The 22,090-nt window shown below is 45.7% G+C and overlaps 1 protein-coding gene across 1 annotated transcript in view; it reads left to right on the top strand.

Annotated features, from left to right (window-relative positions):
• Positions 1 to 22,090, top strand: part of GTF3C1 (general transcription factor IIIC subunit 1) — a gene marked incomplete at both ends in the record, with an annotated part of 42,251 nt that overhangs the window by 19,834 nt on the left and 327 nt on the right. Inside the window, 19 exons of the mRNA XM_084270774.1 lie at positions 630 to 726; positions 1,497 to 1,674; positions 2,860 to 2,995; positions 3,764 to 3,899; positions 5,829 to 5,910; positions 6,532 to 6,717; positions 7,220 to 7,377; positions 7,503 to 7,645; positions 7,836 to 7,917; positions 9,075 to 9,187; positions 10,120 to 10,182; positions 10,696 to 10,789; positions 11,635 to 11,807; positions 12,114 to 12,398; positions 14,248 to 14,501; positions 15,874 to 16,160; positions 16,645 to 17,302; positions 18,774 to 18,813; positions 19,542 to 19,734. Coding sequence (XP_084126900.1) covers positions 630 to 726; positions 1,497 to 1,674; positions 2,860 to 2,995; positions 3,764 to 3,899; positions 5,829 to 5,910; positions 6,532 to 6,717; positions 7,220 to 7,377; positions 7,503 to 7,645; positions 7,836 to 7,917; positions 9,075 to 9,187; positions 10,120 to 10,182; positions 10,696 to 10,789; positions 11,635 to 11,807; positions 12,114 to 12,398; positions 14,248 to 14,501; positions 15,874 to 16,160; positions 16,645 to 17,302; positions 18,774 to 18,813; positions 19,542 to 19,734 — 3,358 coding nt within the window. The remainder of the gene's footprint in view (positions 1 to 629; positions 727 to 1,496; positions 1,675 to 2,859; positions 2,996 to 3,763; positions 3,900 to 5,828; positions 5,911 to 6,531; positions 6,718 to 7,219; positions 7,378 to 7,502; positions 7,646 to 7,835; positions 7,918 to 9,074; positions 9,188 to 10,119; positions 10,183 to 10,695; positions 10,790 to 11,634; positions 11,808 to 12,113; positions 12,399 to 14,247; positions 14,502 to 15,873; positions 16,161 to 16,644; positions 17,303 to 18,773; positions 18,814 to 19,541; positions 19,735 to 22,090) is intronic.

Raw genomic sequence — 22,090 nt, 5'->3', positions numbered from 1 at the left:
TGTTTAACTGCACAGATCTTAGTGAGTTAAACGTAGGCAAAGCTGAATTTTTGGATGAATGCTCTATTGGAAACTGTGTTTTTTGCAAAATTTTCCTGAAACTTCCAGAATTTTACCCTGTAAGTCACATTCAGCATGGGACATGCTCCTCCTTTTGCTCTACCAGAGCTGTGAGCAACTGCGAGCAGTTTCTTTGAGCAGTGATTCTAAACCACCTTAACAAGGATTGTTGAGTGGTTCTTTGTATGTACCCATGTGAAGGCTTATCAGCCCGTATTTAGCAGTCAGGTTTTCTTCCTCCTGTTGTCTTTTCATGATGCAAAATTGTCTGCAGATCTGTTAATGTTCTGACTTTGGTTTTATATATGATGTTTCTGGCTAATTTTGTTCTTTGCTAGCTAAATTTTAGCTAGCATTTGGCTAAAATACTGTGTTTGTGATTTGAGGAAAGGAAATTTGGAGCCTTTCTTTTCCACAGGCTGACAATTCAAGCGAAAATACCATTTTAGAAATCCTAAAGCTTGGTATTTTCTGAAACTTCAGGCTGCTGCAAGAAAACAGCCTGTCTTCTGATGTCATTTTTGCTGTTTTCATGACCACTAATTGTAATAATCTGAATACTACTGCAGGAGGTACATCTTCTCGGTGGTAGAAAACCTTCAAAGATTATGTTATATGGGATTGATACAGTTTGGCCCAACAGAGAAGTTTCAAGATAAAGACCAGGTAATTATTTTTTTATTATTGTTATTTTTAATTTAGCCATTATTCTAGCTTCTGTCCAGTGAAATAACTGCAAGATTGGGGCTTTGTAATAACCTTACCCAAGTAAAATACTGGTGTTTCCAGTGTATATGCAAACCTCCAGATCCAAATGACATACTGCAAGTTGGGCAGATAATTTTTGCCGCTTTCTCTGGAAAGACACTGCTGAGATGTGTAACACTGAGATGTACAGTGCTGAGCATTGCACACAGTAATGATCTGGGAGGTTCCAGACCGGCAGCAGTTTATTGAAAAGGAACAAGCCGCATCCTGTCCCATGGAGGCGTTAGGCATTGGCTGTCTGACAATGAATAAGATCACTGATCAGAGTAAAATAATGACATTTGCACACATCTCTCTATCAATTGAGAGCACATGCAAAAGAGAAGGCAGTTCCAACGTGAGGATAAGAGATAACTGGGCCCCAAAACACAGCTATTTGAATCCTGAATGAGATCTTGTAGGAAATAGTCTCTCTCTGTGGGAACGTGGAATATCCTGTGCACAAGGGGAAAGGAAACTGTTCTAAATCTAGAAACGACATTTCTGGATGGCTGACAAAGGAAACTTGGGAATACAGTGCAGTAGGGTGGGGGCATCTGCTGTCAGAGTACTGGCTCAAAGCAGCAGAGACTGAGATGTTAAGCACTCCTAAGTGAGATTAAGTTGTGTGTCTTGTAAATTAGGCAATTTCAATGATTTAACAGCCTGAATCATCCTGTATTTGACAGGTCTTTGTGTATATGAGGAGAAATGCTGTGATTGTTGACACCACCATCTGTGACCCCCACTATAACCTGGCTCAGAGTAGCCGCCCGTTTGAGAGACGCTTGTATGTCCTGAATACCATGCAGGACGTGGAGAACTTCTGGTTTGATTTGCAGTGTGTCTGTCTCAACACGCCATTAGGTACAGTATGATCATGTGTTCTTCTTGCATTTGCTGCTCCTTCTGTTCATACCACAACTCCTCCTTTCCTAAAGCTTGTGGCAGGCTCTCTTCTGTCACTGCCCATGTTTTGTTCTCTTGGCTGGTCACCTTGCACATCAAAAGAAGCTGGAGGTTTCGTCTGTATAATTCTGTGAAGTTGAGAGCCATTTGAAATTTTCAGAGCACAGTGCTAAAGGAAAAACACTGCTGTCATGTTCAAAGTATCAAATGCCCTGTAAGATTTTAATCCAGCTGTGAAAAAGCTCTTGGGCAGAGATCCCTTTTCCATAGAAACACATTGCTAAGCCTTCTAATCACCTGGGTTAGATGAGAAGTGGAAGTTAAGGGAGTTCACGTACTCCAGTTTTCTGGGGTTTGTTTTTGTGTTTTGCCCTTTGACATTTTTAATAAGACCTACAGTTACAAGAAGCATACATTTAAAAAAATAAATTTGGAGGGAAGAGATTGCTTCTGAAACCATGGACAACACTGTTCTGTAGCTCTGTAATTGTCAAACAGGTAGAGGGACGTATTTCTATTTCTAGCTAACTTTGCATCAAAGCAGCTCCATGCAAAAGGCTCCTTAACATGATTTTCAAACAGTAGTGTGTTTGTGACTCCTGCAGCTCCTGTGGGCTAGCCAGAAGGTGATCACCCCTGGCCCCCAAATCACGGGAGTGGTATTGTTTCACTAGCTGGCATGTTTGTGGAGACTCAGTCCTGCATTTAAACTTACATTGAGCCTCTGGATCCAATTCTCATCTAAAAGCGTGTCATGACCTATTGTCTTTGTAGCATGGGCAGCAGAAAAGCATTAGTAAGCTGAAAACCAGGGGGGAGCCGGGAAGTGGCTCTGCCTTTCAGTTATATAAAACCATGCCTTGGCTCCCTGCTATATCCTAAATGAACCTCCAGCATGAAGGTGGCAGACATGAAGAATGTTCACACTGTGTATGAGCAGTTACAGTTGTGGATAAGGTCCCATCTTGTGCTGGAAACTAACTGGGACACAATTAGTCTCCATAAGAAGGTGGCATGTTTTATCAAGAAGTAGCAAAAACGTTGGTACTGTTTGGGAGCAGGAGTTTGCCATAGCAGGGTGGACTGAAAATGGGTTGCAGTCTTACCTCCCATGCTGATAGTCAAAACCATTTGTTTGTCTAGGAGTTGTCCGCTGTCCTCGTTCCAAGAGAAGTAATCTTCAAGGGGAGGAGACTCCACTGGATGTAGAAATGGAACAGGAGTCAGCAGTGGATAAACACAATCTGGAGCGGAAGTGTGCGATGTTGGAATATACCACGTATGTCATCTTTGTCCTTGTTTTGTCCCTCACATGGAGTGGGCAAAAAGTACTGTTCTGGTTTGAGAATGTGACTTGATAGCAAAGGTAGTTATGATTTGAGCATTTCCATTGGGTGTTGAGAATTTGGGGTTTGGGGTTTTTTGGCAATCCAGAGGTGATCTGATTAAAAGGACCTGTAGTTACCTATCCTGTTTACAAGTAACTTGTCTGCCAAGCAGGTTTTTTGCACTAGAGGAAGAGAATAACCAGATTTGGATTTCCTTCAAAGGAGCACAGGTGTGTGTTGCAAGAATCTTGGGGAAGGCAGAGCTGAGGGAAGGAATGCTTCCTAAGTACAGTTTGTACGTGGTTTTAAACAGGCTCTAATGTGTGTGTGAAGAAACTGGAGACACCAGGGCTTGATGTGTCAGTTACACTGACAGCCTCCTTTTCCTGTGGGAGACTCCCCACACTCCTTCTGAGAGGGTTTCCATTGCAGCAGGTATTCTCCCTGGTTCTGTGGGGGGGATAGTGTCAAGAACCGTGATTACCGTGGGCACTGGGACGTGGCTAACAACAAAGTCACTCTGGGTGCCACCTCTGGACTGAAACCTCAGTCGTTCAATATTAGGGATTAATCACTTTTTCTCCTTTTCTTTCCCAGCCTTAGCTGAATTTGGAGAGCAAGAGGGGAGTAGTGCACGTTGCACACATACTGCTCAGGGAGGGCCTCGTCAGCTGCTCTTACTGAACAGTTACTCGATATTTTGTTGTTCCTCCCTTTAGAGGCAGCCGCGAGGTGGTTGACAACGGAACTATCCCCGGAGATGGATTAGGAGCTGCAGGTCTGGATTCCAGCTTCTATGGGCACCTCAAGCGCAATTGGATCTGGACAAGCTACATCATCAATAAGACCAGGAAGGTGGGTATCTTAAAATCTGTACACTGCAGTGACTTACCCATGCTTCAGTATTCTTTAGGTTGAGATACTAGTAACGCAGTCGTGCCTCTTGCATGCTTTCGCAGTCATGTGTCTGAGGCTTTGCATCCCTGGGAAGAAGGGAGTGCCAGATGTGGTAAATCTTGGTGCTGATGAAGTGAATGAAACAGTTGGATGTAAATTTGAAATAGTCCATCAGAATTGGGCAGTGTATTCAGCCAAAGGAGAAATTCTTTATTAAGCAAACAGTTCAGATTACTTGGTGGTGCCTCTTGCCTTTCTGAAATGGAGAATTTAATAGAATCACAGTATGGCCACATCTGGAAGGGACCTCAAAGATCACCAAGTCCCAACCCCCTGCCATGGACAGGGACACCTCTTACCAGCCCAGGCTACTCAAGGCCCCATCCAACCCGGCCTTGAACACCTCCAGGAAGGGGGCAGCCACCACTTCCCTGGGCACCCTGTGCCAGAGCCTCACCACCCTCAGAGTGAAAAATTTCTTCCTAATACCAAATCTAAATCTCCCCCCTTCCAATTTAAACCATTCTCCCTCGTCCTGTCATTCCAGGCCCTTCTAAAAAGTCCCTCCCCAGCTTTCCTGTAGGCTTTGTAGGGAAGGCTGTATAAAAGCCAGGTAGACATACAGCAGTACTTTCTCAGAATATTCTCCCAGCTGTCTGCAAGCTTGGCTCAAGGCCATTCTAAACCTGGGGCTGGTGTTTCAAAGCTACTAATAGCTTTTTCTTTTAGCAGTAATTCATTTAACTGTTTTGAACACCTGTAAATCTACAGCTTCATGTAGCAAAGTGTTTCAAAGTCCTGTTGATGCTCCCTAATAATTTCAGTAAGGAAAGCTGTGAAAATTGCCATTCTCCATTACCCTTTATGTTTCACTGGAGGTTGTAAACATCTCTCACATTCCCTGTTATCTCCTTTTAAAGACTGGCATCTACTAGATTTGACTGTTCCCAGCATGGAACATTCTGCCCTTTACCATCCTTGTTGCCCTTCCTTTTAACCTGTTCTAGTCCTCCTATAACCTTTTTAAGGTTAAAACAGAATCACACAGTACATTCCAGCTGTGGCCAAGATAGTTGCATAGTGTTGCTCTCCTTCCCTAAGAATTCCTTACAGCTTGTTTGGTTGTTGGCCATTGCCAAGCAGTGAACAGGTGTTCTCACAGAAAGGTCCGTAATTACCCTCCCCGAAGTGGCGGTCAAATTAGAGCCCATCGGTGTATACGTGAAATTAGAGTGGCTTGGTTTTGGCCTCAAGCAGGATCATTTCACCCTGAATCTCATTTGCTGCTCTGTCTCTTAGTTGTTCAGCTCTAGCAGGACCTCCCACAGTTCTTCAGTCTTGGCTTTCCTCGCCACGGCTGCGACCAACTTCTGTCTCCAGTGAGTTCCACACGAGAAATGGGCTTTGGCAAGAGTGGCACAAAGCATGCACACTCCTAACACACTGCAATCGGTTTGGGCTCAGATTTAAGAGGGGTAGAAGATGCTGTAGGAGGCATTGAGTCAGTATTTGTATTTGCATTGTGGGTTTGAGCTTTTTAGAAGTCCCTTTGGAATGTAAAATGTTAACAGAAAATTCTGCTCAGCCTCTGTAGCAGTGGGAGAATCAAGGATTTCTTTTCCAGTGCTGATTTCTTTTAAACTTGAGATTTGCTGAAGTTCTAACCTTCCTAATCTGGCAGTCATGACAGTGTGATTTAAGAGGAGCCCTAGAGCCATTCAAATATGCAGCAGTAATAAGGCAAATTAATTCTTCGTTGTATTCAGGGATCTTTTCCTTTGTACTGAAAATGTGTTTCTGAGCCTACTCAAAGGATATCCTGTATAGTGATGTTAAAACCAGTCCACTTCTTTTGCAATTGCCTTTTTGAAAGCTCTGTTGTCTTAGGAAAGTACGGTTTCTGAAAACGGACTGATGGTGAGACTCCAGACCTTCCTAACAAAGCACCCCCTGCCACTCAGTACTGCAGGTAAGGTGACGCTGCTGCCGGGGTCTGTAACTGCTTTAGTGCTGTTACTGCCTTTGCCAAACACAGTGTGGGTAATGTGGGTTGTTCTTCTCTGCTTATGGTAGTCTAGGGTACTCCTGAGGCAGTAAAATAGATAAGTCATTTCCTTCCCTATTTCTGGATATACAGAACAGTAGTTTAATATCCATTATTGATGACATGAGTTGTTCCTGTCGCCTTACAATGATCTAGGATGCTTCTGGGGCAGCAAAATAGATACCTAAATAATTTCCTTTCCTACAGAACAATAATTTCTGTCCTTTGTAACTTCTGACGTGCAGTTTTGTACACTAGGCACTGTTAAAATTGTGTAGCCTAATGTTTATGCTGAGGAGGAGGAAATGCTTCAGGTTGAAGATAACACCTCAACTCTGTGCCTTTGTGTTTCTGACTGTACACTGAGCTTAGTAATTACTTGATGCTTCCCCTTTTATGTGGGACTTTATTTTGCATGAGCCACTGAGAAGGGGTATAAAGTGACACCACTGATAGACTGAAACTTTGGCAATTGCTCTTTATACCTTACTGTTAGAAAAGGTAACTGCTACCAAGCTCTGCTCCTGTAAATATCTGTCATTTTAGGGAACAACATTCATATTTTGGGGGAAGGAAAGGTAGGATCTGAGTCACTTGTCCAGAGAAAGGAAAGTATTGAAATAAGTAAAGAACCAACCCAGGATCGAACGAAACGAGTGAGAGGTGGAAAAAGCCAAAAGAGGAAGAGACTGAAAAAAGACACTGGAAAGAAGATGAAGAAGAAAAAGAAAGGTGAGTGACTAACACATGAGGAGGCAGCAGCAGCATTCTCTGTAAGGTATACACCTGCTGTAACTTGCTTTAGAAAAGCTGACGTATGGGAAATGGGAGCAAACTGACCATCTCTTTGAGGGGCAGAGGTTCAGATGTCGGGGTGAGCTCTGGGGAGACACAGCAGAGTGCTCTGAGTGCTGCCTCTGGGCGAATCCTGCTCCTGCAAACTAAAGAAACCATCAATTCCTTGCAATTCGCATTTGATCCTTTGATAGGTGGCTTAAAGATTCTCTGTGGTATGATGCTGTAGGTGGCCAGTTTGCTAATTACAGTGCTTGTTCTCTCATTCCTGAGAGGTGCTGATGCATTTTACTTTCCAAACTGCTACTTCCTTCTCTGCTTTTGTCTTTCACTCTTACAAACTCAAACTGGTGCTGATGCTGCCTGTGATGGGAGTTTGAACTAACCTGAATACATAGTGCTGAGATAACTGTCTGGGGTTTTTATCTGGATTTGTTAGAAGAGGATTCTGTAGAAAAAACGAAAAGACTCCGCTACCACGACGAAGCTGACCAGAGTGCCCTGCAGAGAATGACACGCCTGCGTGTCACCTGGACAGTGCAAGAAGACAGTCTGCTCATGCTGTGCCGAATTGCTAGTCACGTGCTGAATGCAAAGGTATTGAATGGGCCTGTGTACTGAACACCCATTTCGCCAGTCCTAGGCATTCATCCTGGTTCCGACCATCATTGGTGTGCGTAAAAGCTGAAGTTTAACACCAAATGCATTTGTTGTTCTTGCAGGTAAAAGGCCCCTTTGTGCCCTGGCAAGTGGTTCGGGATATCATGCACGCCAGCTTTGAGGAGTCCCTCGACAAAACTTCTCATTCCGTTGGACGGAGAGCTCGTTACATTGTCAGAAACCCACAGACCTATCTTAATTATAAGTAAGGAGCTTTCTCTCTGTTGTACACACCAGCTACGTTCTCCTGAAATTAAGTGATGGGATGAGTCCTCCTGTGGTTTTTGTCTTGATTCATATAACATAAATTCCAACTTCTTGGCGGTGCTATCTGATCCATTTTGACTTGGGAAAGTTGCAGGTGTGTACAGCACCTTTGCTTGTATCTGTTGCAGAGTTTGCCTGGCTGAGGTTTACCAAGATAAAGCCCTCATTGAAGATATCATGAACAGAGAAAATAATTATGAAGACCCGCAGGTAGGGGGGGAAGTATTCTGAAAGGTCACAGAGTACGTTACGTTGTTTGGATTGCTAAGTACTTGCACTGTTTCAACTACTGTGATTTTGTCTCTTATGTCTCCCTTGTACCTTTAGCAGGTTTAAAAATAGCATCGTTGTAAAACTGCAGCATCACTGCTGGCTCAGGAGCGCACTGGGCACAGGCAGCTTTCCAAAGGCACATAAACAGCCCTGCTGTGCTACAAAAAATTGGGCTTCTCAGCATGCTGGTTTAGAAGCATCCATGACTGGGCATCTATTTTTTTTTTTTAATCCTCTCAGCCTCCTCATTATCTGAGCAAGAAAACATTTCTGCTCTGTAACTTCTTAGTTTTTATTCTGGTTACATGTCAAAATACTGCCTTAGCTTCTGTGGGTGAGTGCAGGAATGCAAGCAAAGTTCATGAGAGAAGCCCAGTCAAAAGGGTTTGTTTAAATGTTGAGCTTTTTATGGTTTAAATCAACCACAGTTTCAAACTGAAAATTTTTTACGCTTCCAGTGCAAATAATTCCTCTTTGAATCTCACAGTTTTTTCATAACTGGGACAGTGTCACGGCAGGATTTTTGGTTTTATCCAGGAATGACAATTCATATTATTGTCAGAAAATCCCAACCAGTTCTGTTGTTAGCTTCATTTTTGTTCAAATGAAGAATAGTTTTTCACTGTTGAAAGGCTGCTGAAATAAATACATGTGTCCCTATCCCTGAGGTCTGCTTTGGGAAGCAAATCAAATCTTGTTGCCAGTGAGACACAAGACTCTTCTTCTTGTGTAACTGGTGTCCTCCAAGCCATGACTGTGCAGACTTGGAGAACGTGGTAAAGTGTGAAGGGTGTGAAGAGAGAAAAAGACTTAAGCAGAAGCTTAAACACAGCTCTAGCAAGAGATTTTCTGCTGTTAATTCAGTGTGATGGGTTTTAATATGTTCACGGTGGGTTGCTTGTAGCTGTGAGCTTGGTTGCAGAACCTGCAGCCGTTAAGTAGATCGGCAAACACAGCCACCACCGAGCTCTCCTGAGGCATTCCCCTACCTGTCATACTGTTTCCCACCCAGTAATTGAAGCCCAGCAATTCCTACTAGAATTTCCCACAAACACTCTACAAGTTGGTAACGTTTCTGTTGCTTGTTTTCAAAGGTTTGTGCAAAGGAGTTTAAAGAGTTTGTGGAAAGGTTGAAAGAGAAATTCAGTTCAACCCTGGGGAATCCCAAACTTGAGATTCCTGACACTCTGCAGGAACTCTTTTCCAGGTATGTTACTTATGGTGCTTGTGACTCTGCACATGGGCTGAGACGGTGCGAGTGGAGGGCGGTTCAGAGTAGGCCCTTGCTCTGCTGTGCATGCTTTGCACACTCTGTTACTCCTTGTATCAAAAGAGGTTTTGGCAAATACAACAAGCAAAGCTCCTTTCAAATCCATACTTCCTAAATACATGGAACGGATTTCCAGTGACTCACCCAGGGTTCCTTATTTGAATCCATTCCCGTTTTGCTAAATAAGACTTTTTATACACCAGATCTTCACAATGGCAACTTTCATAAATCCTCAGATCCTCAGCTGCACTATGAGCGATGTTGGCACCCAAGTGTAAGGTTTTAATGCAATAGAAGACTTCCCCTCAGGATTTCCCACATTAACTGGCCTCAGTTTATATCTCAGTTTGTGGCTGGTTGCTCAGCTAAATCATCCCAGTGCTGGTTACGCTGTTGATGCGGAAGAGCACTCAGCTTTATTAGCACTCTCCAGCCCCAGATCATCAAGCTTTTTTTTTTTTGTGATGAATAACAGTTGGAGAGAAGTGTGGCAATTCAGGTCTCAAACCATTTTAGGATAAAATAGTTATAACTGTTGTAGATTTCTTCATTTGTGCAGAGCTGTACATTACAGCAAAAGTGCTGTCGATGGCATCTGGAAGTCCAGAATGGCAAATCCATACAAATCCATACTGTCTCCTGCCAGTGCCTCATCTCCTGGTCAGCAGATAGCTTTGTGGAGTGAGGGAGACTGATGTGGGCAGTTCTTCTAATTCTTGACACTTGTGCTGAGGGCTGCAGAGCAGATGGTTCTTTCAGCGCTTGCCTCGTTAGCAGTCATGCTTGTCAGCCTCCGGGTTTCACAGCTGATAGAAAATCACAGGGCATCACTCCTGTTCCAGTGTTTTCCTTTCCCTTCCCTTAACTAGGTTTCAAGTTCTGGCTATTGGAGAAGACACAAGTCAAAACACCAAAGAGGACAGTCTAAGCAGGTGAGTGCCAGCACCAGTTTTTCCATTAGGACACAAGGTCATATCAGCCCTCCCATCTCTGGAAGTCATGTAGCCTCCTAATTCAGTACGTTCTGCGTCTGTTGCAGTTCTGTTTGTTAACAGAGAGATGCTTTCACAAGACTGTAGGCCTCTAACAGGGATTTGGTGAATAAAATGACAGCAGTGATGCCCTTCTCCAGAAGGTGGGCCATTATCATTAGGACAAGAGTGTGTTTCCTGTGCGGGTGCTATACATTGAGAGAGGAGATGTTAAGAAGGAGAACCTTTTTTTGTGTTAGATTGTTGGGACTGATCCAAAACTCCAGGGTGGAAGGTCAGGGAGAGTGTAACAGGCCCCTTTAGTGGCTGATCCTCAGCTGTAGTGATCTCGTGCCTTTGTGCATCCATTGCAGAAGCAGATGGCTGAGTTTGTGCGGTTTGGTGGTAGTTTAATAGGTACCTCATGCTCCAAAGTGATCACAAATAAAATCTTTCTGTCTTTTTTTCTTTCAGTGTCTATGATATCCATTTCCTAGTACTCCAGAACTTGATTCAGAGCACTCTGGCACTCTCGGATAACCAGATGAAATCTTGCCAGTCGTTTCAGGTACAGAATCTGGACCAAGCTTTACTGGTCATCAAACTATACCTCTCTCCTTTGACACATGCTTTCTTCAAACAGGAGAGAAGAAACCCAGACACTTAGATTTGTGTCCATCCTGGGGGGATTATTCTCTCCCGCTTTCAGGAAATTCTGTATTCCAGGCAGAATTTCCATATGTTGCTTTTTTCTCTGAGGATGAGATTGCAAGTTGTGAGGTTGAAGCAGTCCCCAAAACCATATGAAATAAACCCTACATCCCCTCCACTGGGTCAGACTGTATCATGATTTAGTGTCCACTTGTGTAATTGGAATTACGCTCCGGAGGAGACAGCATGAAGCCAGGTCCAGTATGCAGCAGACACTGGTGTTGGGAAGCCTCTCCTTCAGCATTGGGGACCCCAAAACTGTATCATCTGTCACTCAGACACTTTAAAAAAAATGAAGTTAGGAGTTCAAAGGGAGTTTAATATCTCAGCAGCAGGAAAGAGCAGAGTCTAGAAAGCCAAGCTCATGGAAGCAAATGTTCCCGGTAAAACGATGGGAAGAATATACCAAACTGTGCTGCAGAGGAGCGTTCTTTTCCCATATATAACTGCAGTGGGAGCCTGACCTCATTCTGAACATCAAATGTTCTGTAGCATTTAGTTAATTCAACTGACATTTACTGTGGAAAGCCTGGAGAATCCAATAAAAGTAATAAATAGTGTAGTAGTGAGGTGCATTTATATGTATCATTTACAGTCTGGCCTGTAGCTCCATATTCCTGTAGCTAATATACACCTCAGGTAGGTGAGTAGCAGTGGATTCGGAGCGAACGCTGCCTGGTGCATTGAACGGGCCTTTTGCAGACGTTCCGCTTGTACCGGGAGTACCAGGATGACATCCTTGTGAAGGCTTTCCTGGAGTGCCAGAAGAGAAGCTTGGTCAATCGCCGGCGAGTAAACCACACCCTGGGACCAAAGAAAAGCCGGGCTTTGCCTTTTGTACCCATGTCATATCAGCTGTCTCAGAGTTACTACAGGTGAGTGTCAGAAAGGTTACTGTTTGAGCAAATAAAAGAACCTACCTGTGTGTGTGTGTGTGGCACGGAGGAGAGAAGTATCTAGAGCAAAGCACCTGACCATCGTGGCTGACGCTGGAGAGGTGAAGGCAGCATCTGCATATGAAAGTCTGAGTTCACCCTGTATTCAGCCAAGTTTGCTGGGCCAGCCTTTATGTAGACAGGAGGAGAGAGGGAGGAGTAGCCCATCGGCTACCCTGGGTCTAAAATTCATATACAGAAAAACCAGATTATCAAAGTTCTGTGGTGCTTTGTCTTTTTGGCCAGAGTTTTTACATGGCGGTTTCCCAGCACAATCTGTACAGAGTCCTTTCAGTTCCTCGAGAAGCTCAAGGATGCTGAAAGATCAGACCAGCCAGACAGCTTCTCATTTAAAGACCAAGAAAACCAACCATCAGAAGGAATGATCGCATTTCCTATGGATGGGCCTGGAGGCCAGTGTGTGGCGATGCTTTCCCTCTTCTCCCTGGGACTGGTGTCTGTGAATGTGAGGATCCCAGAGCAGATAGTTGTGGTGGACAGCACTATGGTGGAAAATGAAGTGATAAAAAGGTAAGCACTGTTATTTATACTGGTAAAAATGGGTTGGGGGTAGCTTGAATGAAGTTTGACTGGTATTAGCTTTTTTTGCACTGAGTTGTAGCATGTTTTAGTGTGATACGTTTAAATTGCTGGGCTGTCCGCTGCCACCAGAGCTCATGCAGGAGGTGGAGCAGTGTGTGCTAGATGAGTGTTTTCATCAACACCACACTTCCCTGTTTCAAGAACTAAGAAGGATTAGTGACAAGGTTTCAGCTTTATCAGTGAAACTTGTCTCCACAATACTGGCTCTATGTATTGTCTGCTCTTTGATTTATTTTTTTTAAAGCTTTCAGTAATTTCATACCGCTGAGTTTGAAGCTCTCTCCCTAGGCAGCCTAATCCCATAAATAGTTATCCTTACAATCATGTGTTTTCCTAGAGTGCAGCTGGAATATCTCTCTGTAGTTCAACTTGTTGCTTCATGTTGTGTTATATATGCATGGAAAATACTTTGTGTTCTTTCTGCTTAGAACAGCTTATTACCTATTTGAAGCCTGTTAATCACAGTACCCATAATACGCTATTCTTTAAAGTGAGCAGCCTCAGTTCCTTTACTTCTGGTTTTGGTATGTTACTTATGTTACCCACATCTCTGTCTTGCTCATTATGTGATGCCAAAACCCAAATGCCATACTCTGCTGGCAGGTCTGTGCCAGTTACGTCACGTGTTACAGGTGATCCGCCTGCTAGTGCATCCTGAGCACAGGAATGGCCATGGGCTGGTCATAAAAAAAAGCAGAAAGCACCCCTAATAGGTTATGATTTGGGGGATTCACTATAAGAAGTTTCTTTTCCTTTTACCTAGTTAATTGTTTCCTTTTAAAGAGGTGGGAGAGAGGTGTAGAGCTATACTATAAGTATAGTGCATTTCTCCCTGTGAAGCTGCTTCCTGTTCTTTTTCAGGCTGTTGATTCAGTTCACTGGAAATGTTCTGAACACAAATCCATCTTTTCATAAACTTGCAGCCTCTCCAGTGTGGTGATCCCACACAAACTTAATAAGCTGTCTTACCACCCTGGGCCTTGGCAAAGATACATGGAGCCCGGCACTAGTCCCATTCCCAAGCACAGTTTTCCAACTGTTATTTTTCCTAATGATGTGTTCTCTTTTATATTTTAAGAGACAGTACATAAGGTCTAACTCATCTTGGAAAAGGTTGGAAGGAGCCTGTGGTTGTCTCTGGCATAACCCGCTTAAAATAGAGGCAGCTTCAGAGTTCAGTCAGGTTGTTCAGAGCCTTCACCTTCATCCATAATGGCTCTTGTCACATCCTGGGAAGAAATAGCATTGGTTTGGCTAAGTTTATTTCTCAGAAACTGATTCTGGCTGCTACTGCTCCTGTTGTTTCTTTACTTTGAGGCCATCTGCAGTTTGTGTCACATTGGGGTTTTGGGTTTGTGGGTTTTTTCTCCCTTTTTTAAAATAACTGCAGTGTTTGCTCTGTAATTTTTTTTTTTCTCCTTTTCTCCCTCAAAAATAAACTCTGTCTGCTCTGCACTGCAGTGTCCCCTACGGTCTCAGCCTTTGTGCTCTGACAGATGATGAAGTGTCTGCTGAACCAGAAGTTCAGCACTGTAGGCTCAGATATTTTGGGTTCAACTTTTTTGCAAAAAGAGTTTCCTTTTCCAGGGACCTGGAGTGTCTTTTCTGTAGTTGCTTGTTCTGGGCACTTTTTAAATCTGCCTGCTATGGCCGTGCCCACAGCTGTTTATCACCAAGTGCTAGAATGCAGAAGAGCATGTGTTCTGGCCCTGCTCAGTGGGATGAGTCACTTCTTGTTTGGGAAAACAAACAAACAAAACACCTCTCTCTGCTTTAGCTTGGGAAAAGAAGGACTTGAGGATGAAGATGATGATGATGATGACTTAGACGACAGCTCTGGAGGCAAAAGGAGAATAGAAGTAAAAGCTCGTCAAGCATCTCATACCAATTACTTACTGATGAGAGGCTACTATGCCCCTGGCATTGTCAGCATGCGCAATCTGAGCCCCAGCGACAATATTGTGGTCAACTCCTGCCAGGTGAAGGTTAAGCTGCGATGTACACCAGTACCAGGAAGACTCAGCTCTCCAGGTCAGTTCGTTTGGCCTGACTCGCACAGAACTGGGTTGGAGCAGGAGAGAGCCAACTCCTGAGCTCAGGAGCTGCTTTGAACTCAGCCTCTGAATAGGAACGTTCTTTTCTCTTTACACGTGCAGCGTGCCTTGCAGTGCGTCCCCTTCTGGCTTCAGCGGGTAACGAGTCCACCCCCCTATTTCATGTTGTGTAAAACTGTTAATCCAAAGAGGGAGTCTGGCCTCTGCTTTCCTGTACCCTCCCCGGGAGGCTGTTCCATCCCTTCTGCAACTTGGAATTCCATATTATGTCACACCCAGGCTCTCTCTTCTGTAAAGAGAAAAGAAAATCTTTCTGAGCTCCTTGAATGGAAATTCACATTTACTCATCTCATGCCAGTGCCTGAAGTAGTGCTGTCCCATCGCTGGCCCTTTGCCCACAGTAATTTTAATGCTTTGATAATATTTAGAGCTTGAATATCCGAAACCTGTCAGCATGCCCCCTTCTTGAAGAGCAGCTTCCTTTCAGCAGCAACGCAGATGTATCCGGGAAGCCTTTAGCTGGAGGGTCCAGTGCTGACCTTGCCCATTCTTCCTGCCGCTGGGGGAACCTGGAAGCTTTCTCCCATCTCGGCTGCACAGTGCCCTCCAGGTCTGCTAAGCTGATGGCTCACTGCACCTGCTCTGGTTTTGCCTTGGCTGTCAGAGAAGTGCAGCTGCCCTGTGAGTGTCCCCAAGGCACCATGCGAAGGCAGCCTGCAGATGAAGGGGTGGGGAGCCGGCAGGAACGGTGCCAGCCCTCCCCTCTAACCACCCGGGACTGGAAAGAGCCGTTACACTGCTTCAGCTTCTGACTTCCCTGTATGCTGGGGGTCAGTTTTGTGCAGTGATGCCCAGACAGAGGTGCCTTCTCATACTGATTGTACAAAGACCCTGCCAGCTTGTGGTCTAGACCACGTTTGGCCAATAGCTTTTTGCCACGGATCCAGTCTGGATTACGAGGGCCGGGCACAGCACTGCATTGCCCTAGAGTTTTCACATGACCTCCCTCAAGAGAAAGAGGAGATGACTCCCTTGTTAACACAGAGTTAAGCTGACCCAGTGTTAGAGAGAATCACTGTCTTTCAGCGATACTTCATTTTGATATGAGGCTAGGACCTTGTAAACCAGCTTGCTTTTCTTCCATGGGGCTTTTCAGAGGCAGATACCTCAGGCAGAAAGGAAAAAAGGAAACTATGGCATTGAAGAAGGAAAACTGAGCTCTGTTTTAAGTTGGAATATTCTAGAACACCTCTAATCTGTCTGTCTCAGAGTATCTTATCTTTCTGTAGCGTATTGCACAGTAACAACTGCTTCACAGCTTACACACTTGCTTTTTATTTGTTTTGCAGTTTCTTCTCTGCTTGATAACATGGCTGTGGGAGTCTCCTGCCTCCCTGAAACTTTCACCAGGCTGATAAAGGTCCAAGAAGAAAACTATACGGTGGATCGGTTTCTCCATGAGTGTACAGAAGGCTACGGCTACAGTCCCGCAGATGTAGGTGCTGCTCTGGAGATCCGCAGCGCCATAGAGGCCACTTCCCACTTTGGAATTTGCAAAGCTGAGCTCAGCAAACATTTCTGCAGGTATGAAGAGGTGGAACCTGAACGCACCAGGAGCTTGGAGCAATATATTCAGGTGGGTTTACAGCCAGCTGCTTTCCATACAGTAATGTTTCCGTGCTTCATGGTCCCTTTGAATAGGACATTCTTCCAAGCTGTAGGAAGCAAATATAAATTAAACAAAGCTGCATCTCTTAGGTGAGACATCACACACCAGAACCTGGTAGCAACCTTGCCTTAAAGTTAGGCAGGCCAGAAGTCAAAGGGAGGAATGAACTCTTTCAGAAACTGGAGGTACCAACGTTCATCTTTGGAAGCAAAATACTCTTTCCACTTACATATTCAGTTAAGCTGAAGAAAAAGGGCTTGTGCTGTAATTTCAGACAAGTTTAAGGGGTAAAACATCTTTTCAACTTCAGTGCAGCAGGACTGAAAATTGAATATTCTACCAAGCTCTTCCACTTTCTTTGCTGTTCTGGTGGCAGTTCTGTGGTATGTGGTTAAACTGACATTTTCCAGAGAAAGCTCCTGAGAAAACTTTTGTGGTTTTGTTTTTATAGGACCTTCTTGAAATGCAGCAGGTTTTAGAAGTAGGAGGCCACACTGTAAGGCTGGTTGCAATAGTATTTGCCAAGCCATGGCTGTTGCATTCTGTATGTCTGAAAAATAAACCGGACGACGCTGAGCAAGGTGCAGAAGCCGCTCTCACTGACGTCCAGGCAGATTGCCTGCCATCGGAACCAAAGGCAGGGGAGGGAGGTTTGAGAGAGGAGCAGCAGCTGGGAAAAGACACACAATCTGTAGGGGATGACGAACCTCCAAGAAAGAGATGCAGGACTCAAAGTGATGTCCTTCAAGACAGCGATCAACTCTGCGAGGCTTCACGGAGTGGTTTGGAAAGTGCAAATGACAATGACATTGATGCAGATGTTCCTGATCCCGTCACTGTCAAGGAAACTTCGATCAAGGATGAAGAGACAAGCTCCCTGGGAGGACAGACAGACCCAGACCACCGAGCTGAACACCCAGCATGCACTTCAGATGCTGTGGACCCTTACAGGGAGCAAGAGAAATCTTGTTCTGAGGACAAAGAGCCTGAAGATGAGAATGATGAGCTCAGCACTGAGCACAAGCAGCAGATCCCTGTTCTTGAACAATCAGCCAGTGAGCAGTATGATGATCTTTCCTACTTACAGGAGAACCCAGGAGTCTCTAAAGGTATGTAGGAGCACTCTATGTCCAAGAAATACAAACGAGCTCATCATCACTTGATCCCAAACAGGTAGCTCCATTTCATAAGCAAATACTAGATTCTTTATGAAGCTGGACCAGTGATAGAGGTTTTCATTTCTCACCAAGTGGCATTACGCTACTTGATCTTGGAAGGTCTTGGGGGGTTAAATACATCAAAGGTTCCTTCCTATGCACATTGCTGGAATATTCATTACTAGTTTAGGAACGTGTTTTCCTTAGAAACTCACTTCCATGTCTTACTCTCTGCCAAAAACATATTTGGATCTCAGGTTTCTCATCTGTGGCTTCAGTCCAATGGCTAGATGTCCATGCACCTCGGGAACACAGTGCTACTGGTGCATGTTTAACTAGAATGCTCAGGACTGGAAGCTGGAAGGTCATTAAACCATTCACCAGAAAGCAGCACGTGCCAGTGAGATTAATAGCCTTGTTTGTAGCCCAGTTTGACTTCATTTTCATTTTCATTTTCATTTCCTTTTTACTCCCAGCTTTCTAATAGCTAGTACCTCTTGCCAAGCTTTACATTAAGTAGGTTGTTGGGGATTTTATTTTGGTTTTGGTTTTATCAGCTCTGATTTCAGATTGAATCAGGAGCTAACTGCTGTGGTATTCTGCCAAGATGTGCTGCTAGTCACGCTCACAGCTGCAGGCTGCCATGTGGGTTGGAGCAGGCTGACCTTAGAGCTTGGTACCAGGAGCCTTCCTGCAGGAGATGGATTCGGGGCTGTCTAAACAGCAAAGGCTTCAGCAATTACAAAGATGAAACTGTTGAAGTACTGTTTTGGAGTTAACTTCCTCTACTTGTTTCTAACACAGGAGGGAAAAAAATAGTTGTTACCTTACCAAGCATAGACTGGTCTTGCTGATGAGGGCCAGCTGACAGGTTTATGTGTGCTTAAGCCAAAGCTGTTAGCCCCTAGGTGTGCTGTGAGTACCTATAGACTGTAATTGTGTAATTAAACCCATGACATAATGGAAGCTGCAGAGACAACCTTTGCTTGAAAGTAAGCTCTGCTGAAATCCTGAGTTTGCATTCTCAGGTCTGCAGCTGCTCAGACCCCTCCTCAGCTTCCCTATGGTTACCAGGAGCCCGGAACGCTGAGCCCCTGCACAGCGCTCAGTGTGAAACGCAGTTTATGCAGCCCGTAGGATAACTGGCTGTCCTGCCACCTTGTCAGGCTTCTAGGAATAAAACTTCCTGCTGCAATTTGGGGATGGACCCACAGGGAGCCTGGTGGAGTAGGGGTGTGGGAAGGGAAGAGCCAGGGAACAGCAGCTGGAGCAGAAGCCCAGAGCTCCCCACACAGCACACAGTGCCGTTTGCTAGCCTCACTTTCTAGCATAAGCTGCTGGGTTTTCCAGCTGAGCCACCTCTTACTTTCCCTGCACCAGGTGACAGGTTTGGGTTAATTAAGAACTGTTCTTTTCTTTCCAGGAAGCTCCATGACGGATGTATCCCAGGCAGCCAGGGACCAGTGAGTAACTGCAATGCCTGCAGAGTAACCAAACACTTAGTTCTTCCCAAATAATACCCGGAAGCAACTGATTGGGAAACCGGTCGCATTTCTGTGCTCAGATGGATAGTGAGCATTTATGATGGAAACCCCCGTGTTCTCCTCTGTTGTTGTTAATGTGACCCCTGTGCCTGCTGAGAACACTTCTGGGGGGGTTTCCAAAAAAACAACCAGCTCCAAGTCTCAGGGGAACGAAAATAATTTTCTTAAGCAAGTCTGGTGCCAGAAAGTCTCTGCTGCCAGGTGCCCAGGAGAGGGCTGGAGAAGCAGCAGTGTGGGAGATGGGGATTTCCACACAGGGTCTGTCTTATGACCCCAAAACACTAAAAACGAGGAATTTGCTTTCCTACCTGAGCAGATGCTGCTTGCTGCAGATGGAAGCAGGGCTTGGGTAACTTTTGGAGGATGGTAAAGCTGCTAGCTAACAAGTGAAACAAAGCTTTCCCATCCAGACTTGGGGTAATCGGTGGGTGGTGTAATGGTGCCCAAACTTCAGGTCTGTGGAACTGTCCAGCAGATCAGCACCAGTGCCTGCCCGTTCCCAGAGCAGCTGCAGAATTTACACCTAGGATGACAGCAACCACTGGAAACAGAGGTAGCAGGAACCTCTGTTATACAGAAATTATGATGATAGGAAATCCAGCTAGGAGAGCAGTTCCTGACAGAGCTGAATGTAGTGTCTCTTGCAGGGCCTGTGAGAACGTCTGCTTCATTGGGAGGCCATGGAGGATTGTGGACGGGAACCTGAATAAACCTGTGTGTAAGGGGATGATGGAGGCTGTGCTCTACCACATCATGACAAAGCCAGGCATCACGGAAGCCATGCTGTTGCAGCATTACGTGGGGGTACTGCAGCCCGTTGCCGTCTTGGAGATACTGCAGGTACGTGAACTATCAGTTGTGTGGACGTTCACCTGGTTCAGCCTCTGCACTTAGAGGTTGGCAGATGCTTTGCTGGACAGCTGGTTGACCAAGGGAAACCAGCTGATGTTGTTGTTTTTGGATTTCAGCACGGCTTTCTATACTGTGCCTCACAGCATCTTGCTGGACAAACTGTCCATCACACAACTAGACGAAGCCACATTGGGTGGGCAGTTGGCTGAGGGATTGGGACCGGAGGGTGACAGTGGCTGGGGTTCCGGCTGGTGGCCAGTCACTAGTGGGGTTCCCAGGGCTCCATTTCAGGGCCAGCTCTTTTTAATGTTTTCATAAATGACCTGGACTCAGGACTAGAGGGTATGTTAAGTAAATTTGCAGATAACACCAAATTGGGAGGAGCTGTTGACTCCATTGAGGGTGGAGAAGCCTTTCACAGAGAGACCTGGACAGATCAGAGCTGGGCAACCACCAACAGTGTGTGCTGGAGGCTGGCTGTGCCGAGAGGGATTTGGGGGTCTTGGTTGACAGGAAGTTACCCAGGAGCCAGCAGCATGCTCAGGTAGCCAGGAGGGCCAGCTGCATCCTGGGATGCATCCAGCACCGCACGGCTGGTCCAGGGAGGGGATTGTCCCACTCTGCTCTACACTGGGGTGGCCTCACCTGGGTGCAGTTTTGGGTGCCACAGGACAAGGACACAAAACTATTGGAGGGTGTCCAGAGGAGGACAACAAGGATGGGGAAGGGTCTGGAGGGGAAGGCTTACAAAGAGAGGCTGAAGTTGTTTTCTTCAGCCTGGAAAAGACTGAGAGGAGACCTCATCATGGTCTGTGGCTTCCTGACAAGGGGAGCAAAGGGGCAGGTGCTGATCTCTTCTCTTTGGGGACTGGGGATAGAACCCGAGGGAATGGCGTGAAGATGCAACAGGGGAGGTTTATGTTGGATGTTAGGAAGAAACAGGTTCTTTGCTGAGAGGGTGATCAGGCACTGGCACAGGCTCACCAGGTCACAGCCCTGAGCTGGTCTGAGGTCAGGAAGCGTCTGGACAATGACCTCTGTCCCATGCACTGACTGGGATGGGCCTTTGTGGAGCCAGGAGTTGGACTCTATGGGCCTCAAGGGTCCCTTCTAGCTCAGGAGCTTCTAGGATGCCAAGTGCCAGGAAGATGAAAGACAAGCTCCTCCCATTGGGGCGATTAGCTAGGGCAAGATGCTGCTCTCAGCGAGGAAGGCAGGATGCCTCCTTCTCCTGGGATTACCATGCTATGGATGTTAGAATTGGAGCTGGCTTTTGAAACAGATGTAAGTGCAGTGTTGGATTGTCACTGTGAAATACTAAATTGGGTTGTTCATCACCCAGACAGTTTATCCCAAGGTTTCCCTCATATCCCTTTCAGACAGGGAGTGTTTGACACAAGAATCAGCCCCGTGCAGGACAGGGCTGTATGTACACAGTCCTCCCAGGCTCCTGTCCTGACCTTAAAGCTGTGCATCCGTCCTTAACTGTAAAACTATGTGCTGGGAAAACTGAGGCTTCTCATTTCTTTTTCCCATCTTGTCACCATTGCTACTTTGCAAATGAAACCTGGATCTTATTCCCCCTTCCCCTGCCCCGTGACTCAAAATCTGCTGTGGAACAGCAACATCACAGCCCTTCCCCTACCAGTGACTCCCCGTACCAACACTGGAAATTCCAGTGCCTGCATCCACACTGCTGTCCAACGGCTCGAGCACTGTGGTAAGGGTGCAAGCTGTTTGCTCCTGCACTGAGCAACCTCCTGGGTGCTCCCTCACAGCCCTTCCCAACATCCCGTGCCACAGCAATGGGATCAGCAGTGGATGAGTTTAAGACTGCAGGATGGAGTTTATCGTGGTGAGGTGCACCCATGGGAGAGCAGCTTTTATTCAAACCCAGAGAGTCAGGGAATTACCCGAACATGGTACACACTGGAGAGCTTGTCTCTGACTTCTCTAGTGATGAATGTGGTTAGAACTAGCCCGTGTCAGGAATACTCCAACTACTAGTAAATCCAGGTGTGTACTGAGTACGTGAGTGAATATGCACCAGGTGTTTTCAGGGCGTGCAGCACACAGGATCACCTTGCTGGGTGTCGCTGTGGGAGCGAATGCTAACCCACTGGGCAAGAACCGCCCCAGGAGCCTGGGGCTTCCATCCACACCAGCCTCTGATGAGTCAGCGCTGTTCCTCAGTGTGGAGAGCTGCTGCTGCACAGTTGTGTGGCAGTAGCCCAAGGGCAGCCACTGCTGAAACGGCCCAAGGAGCACACACCCAGCCCTGCCAGCGGGCTTTGTTGTGCTGTCTTTGCCATCCCTTTGTCAGTTGAAGGTGTGAAACTGCTTT

Source organism: Gallinula chloropus (genome assembly GCF_964237585.1).
Source record: "Gallinula chloropus genome assembly, chromosome: 15".
Lineage (NCBI taxonomy): Eukaryota > Metazoa > Chordata > Aves > Gruiformes > Rallidae > Gallinula > Gallinula chloropus.
This window is presented reverse-complemented; position numbering and strand designations above follow the sequence as displayed.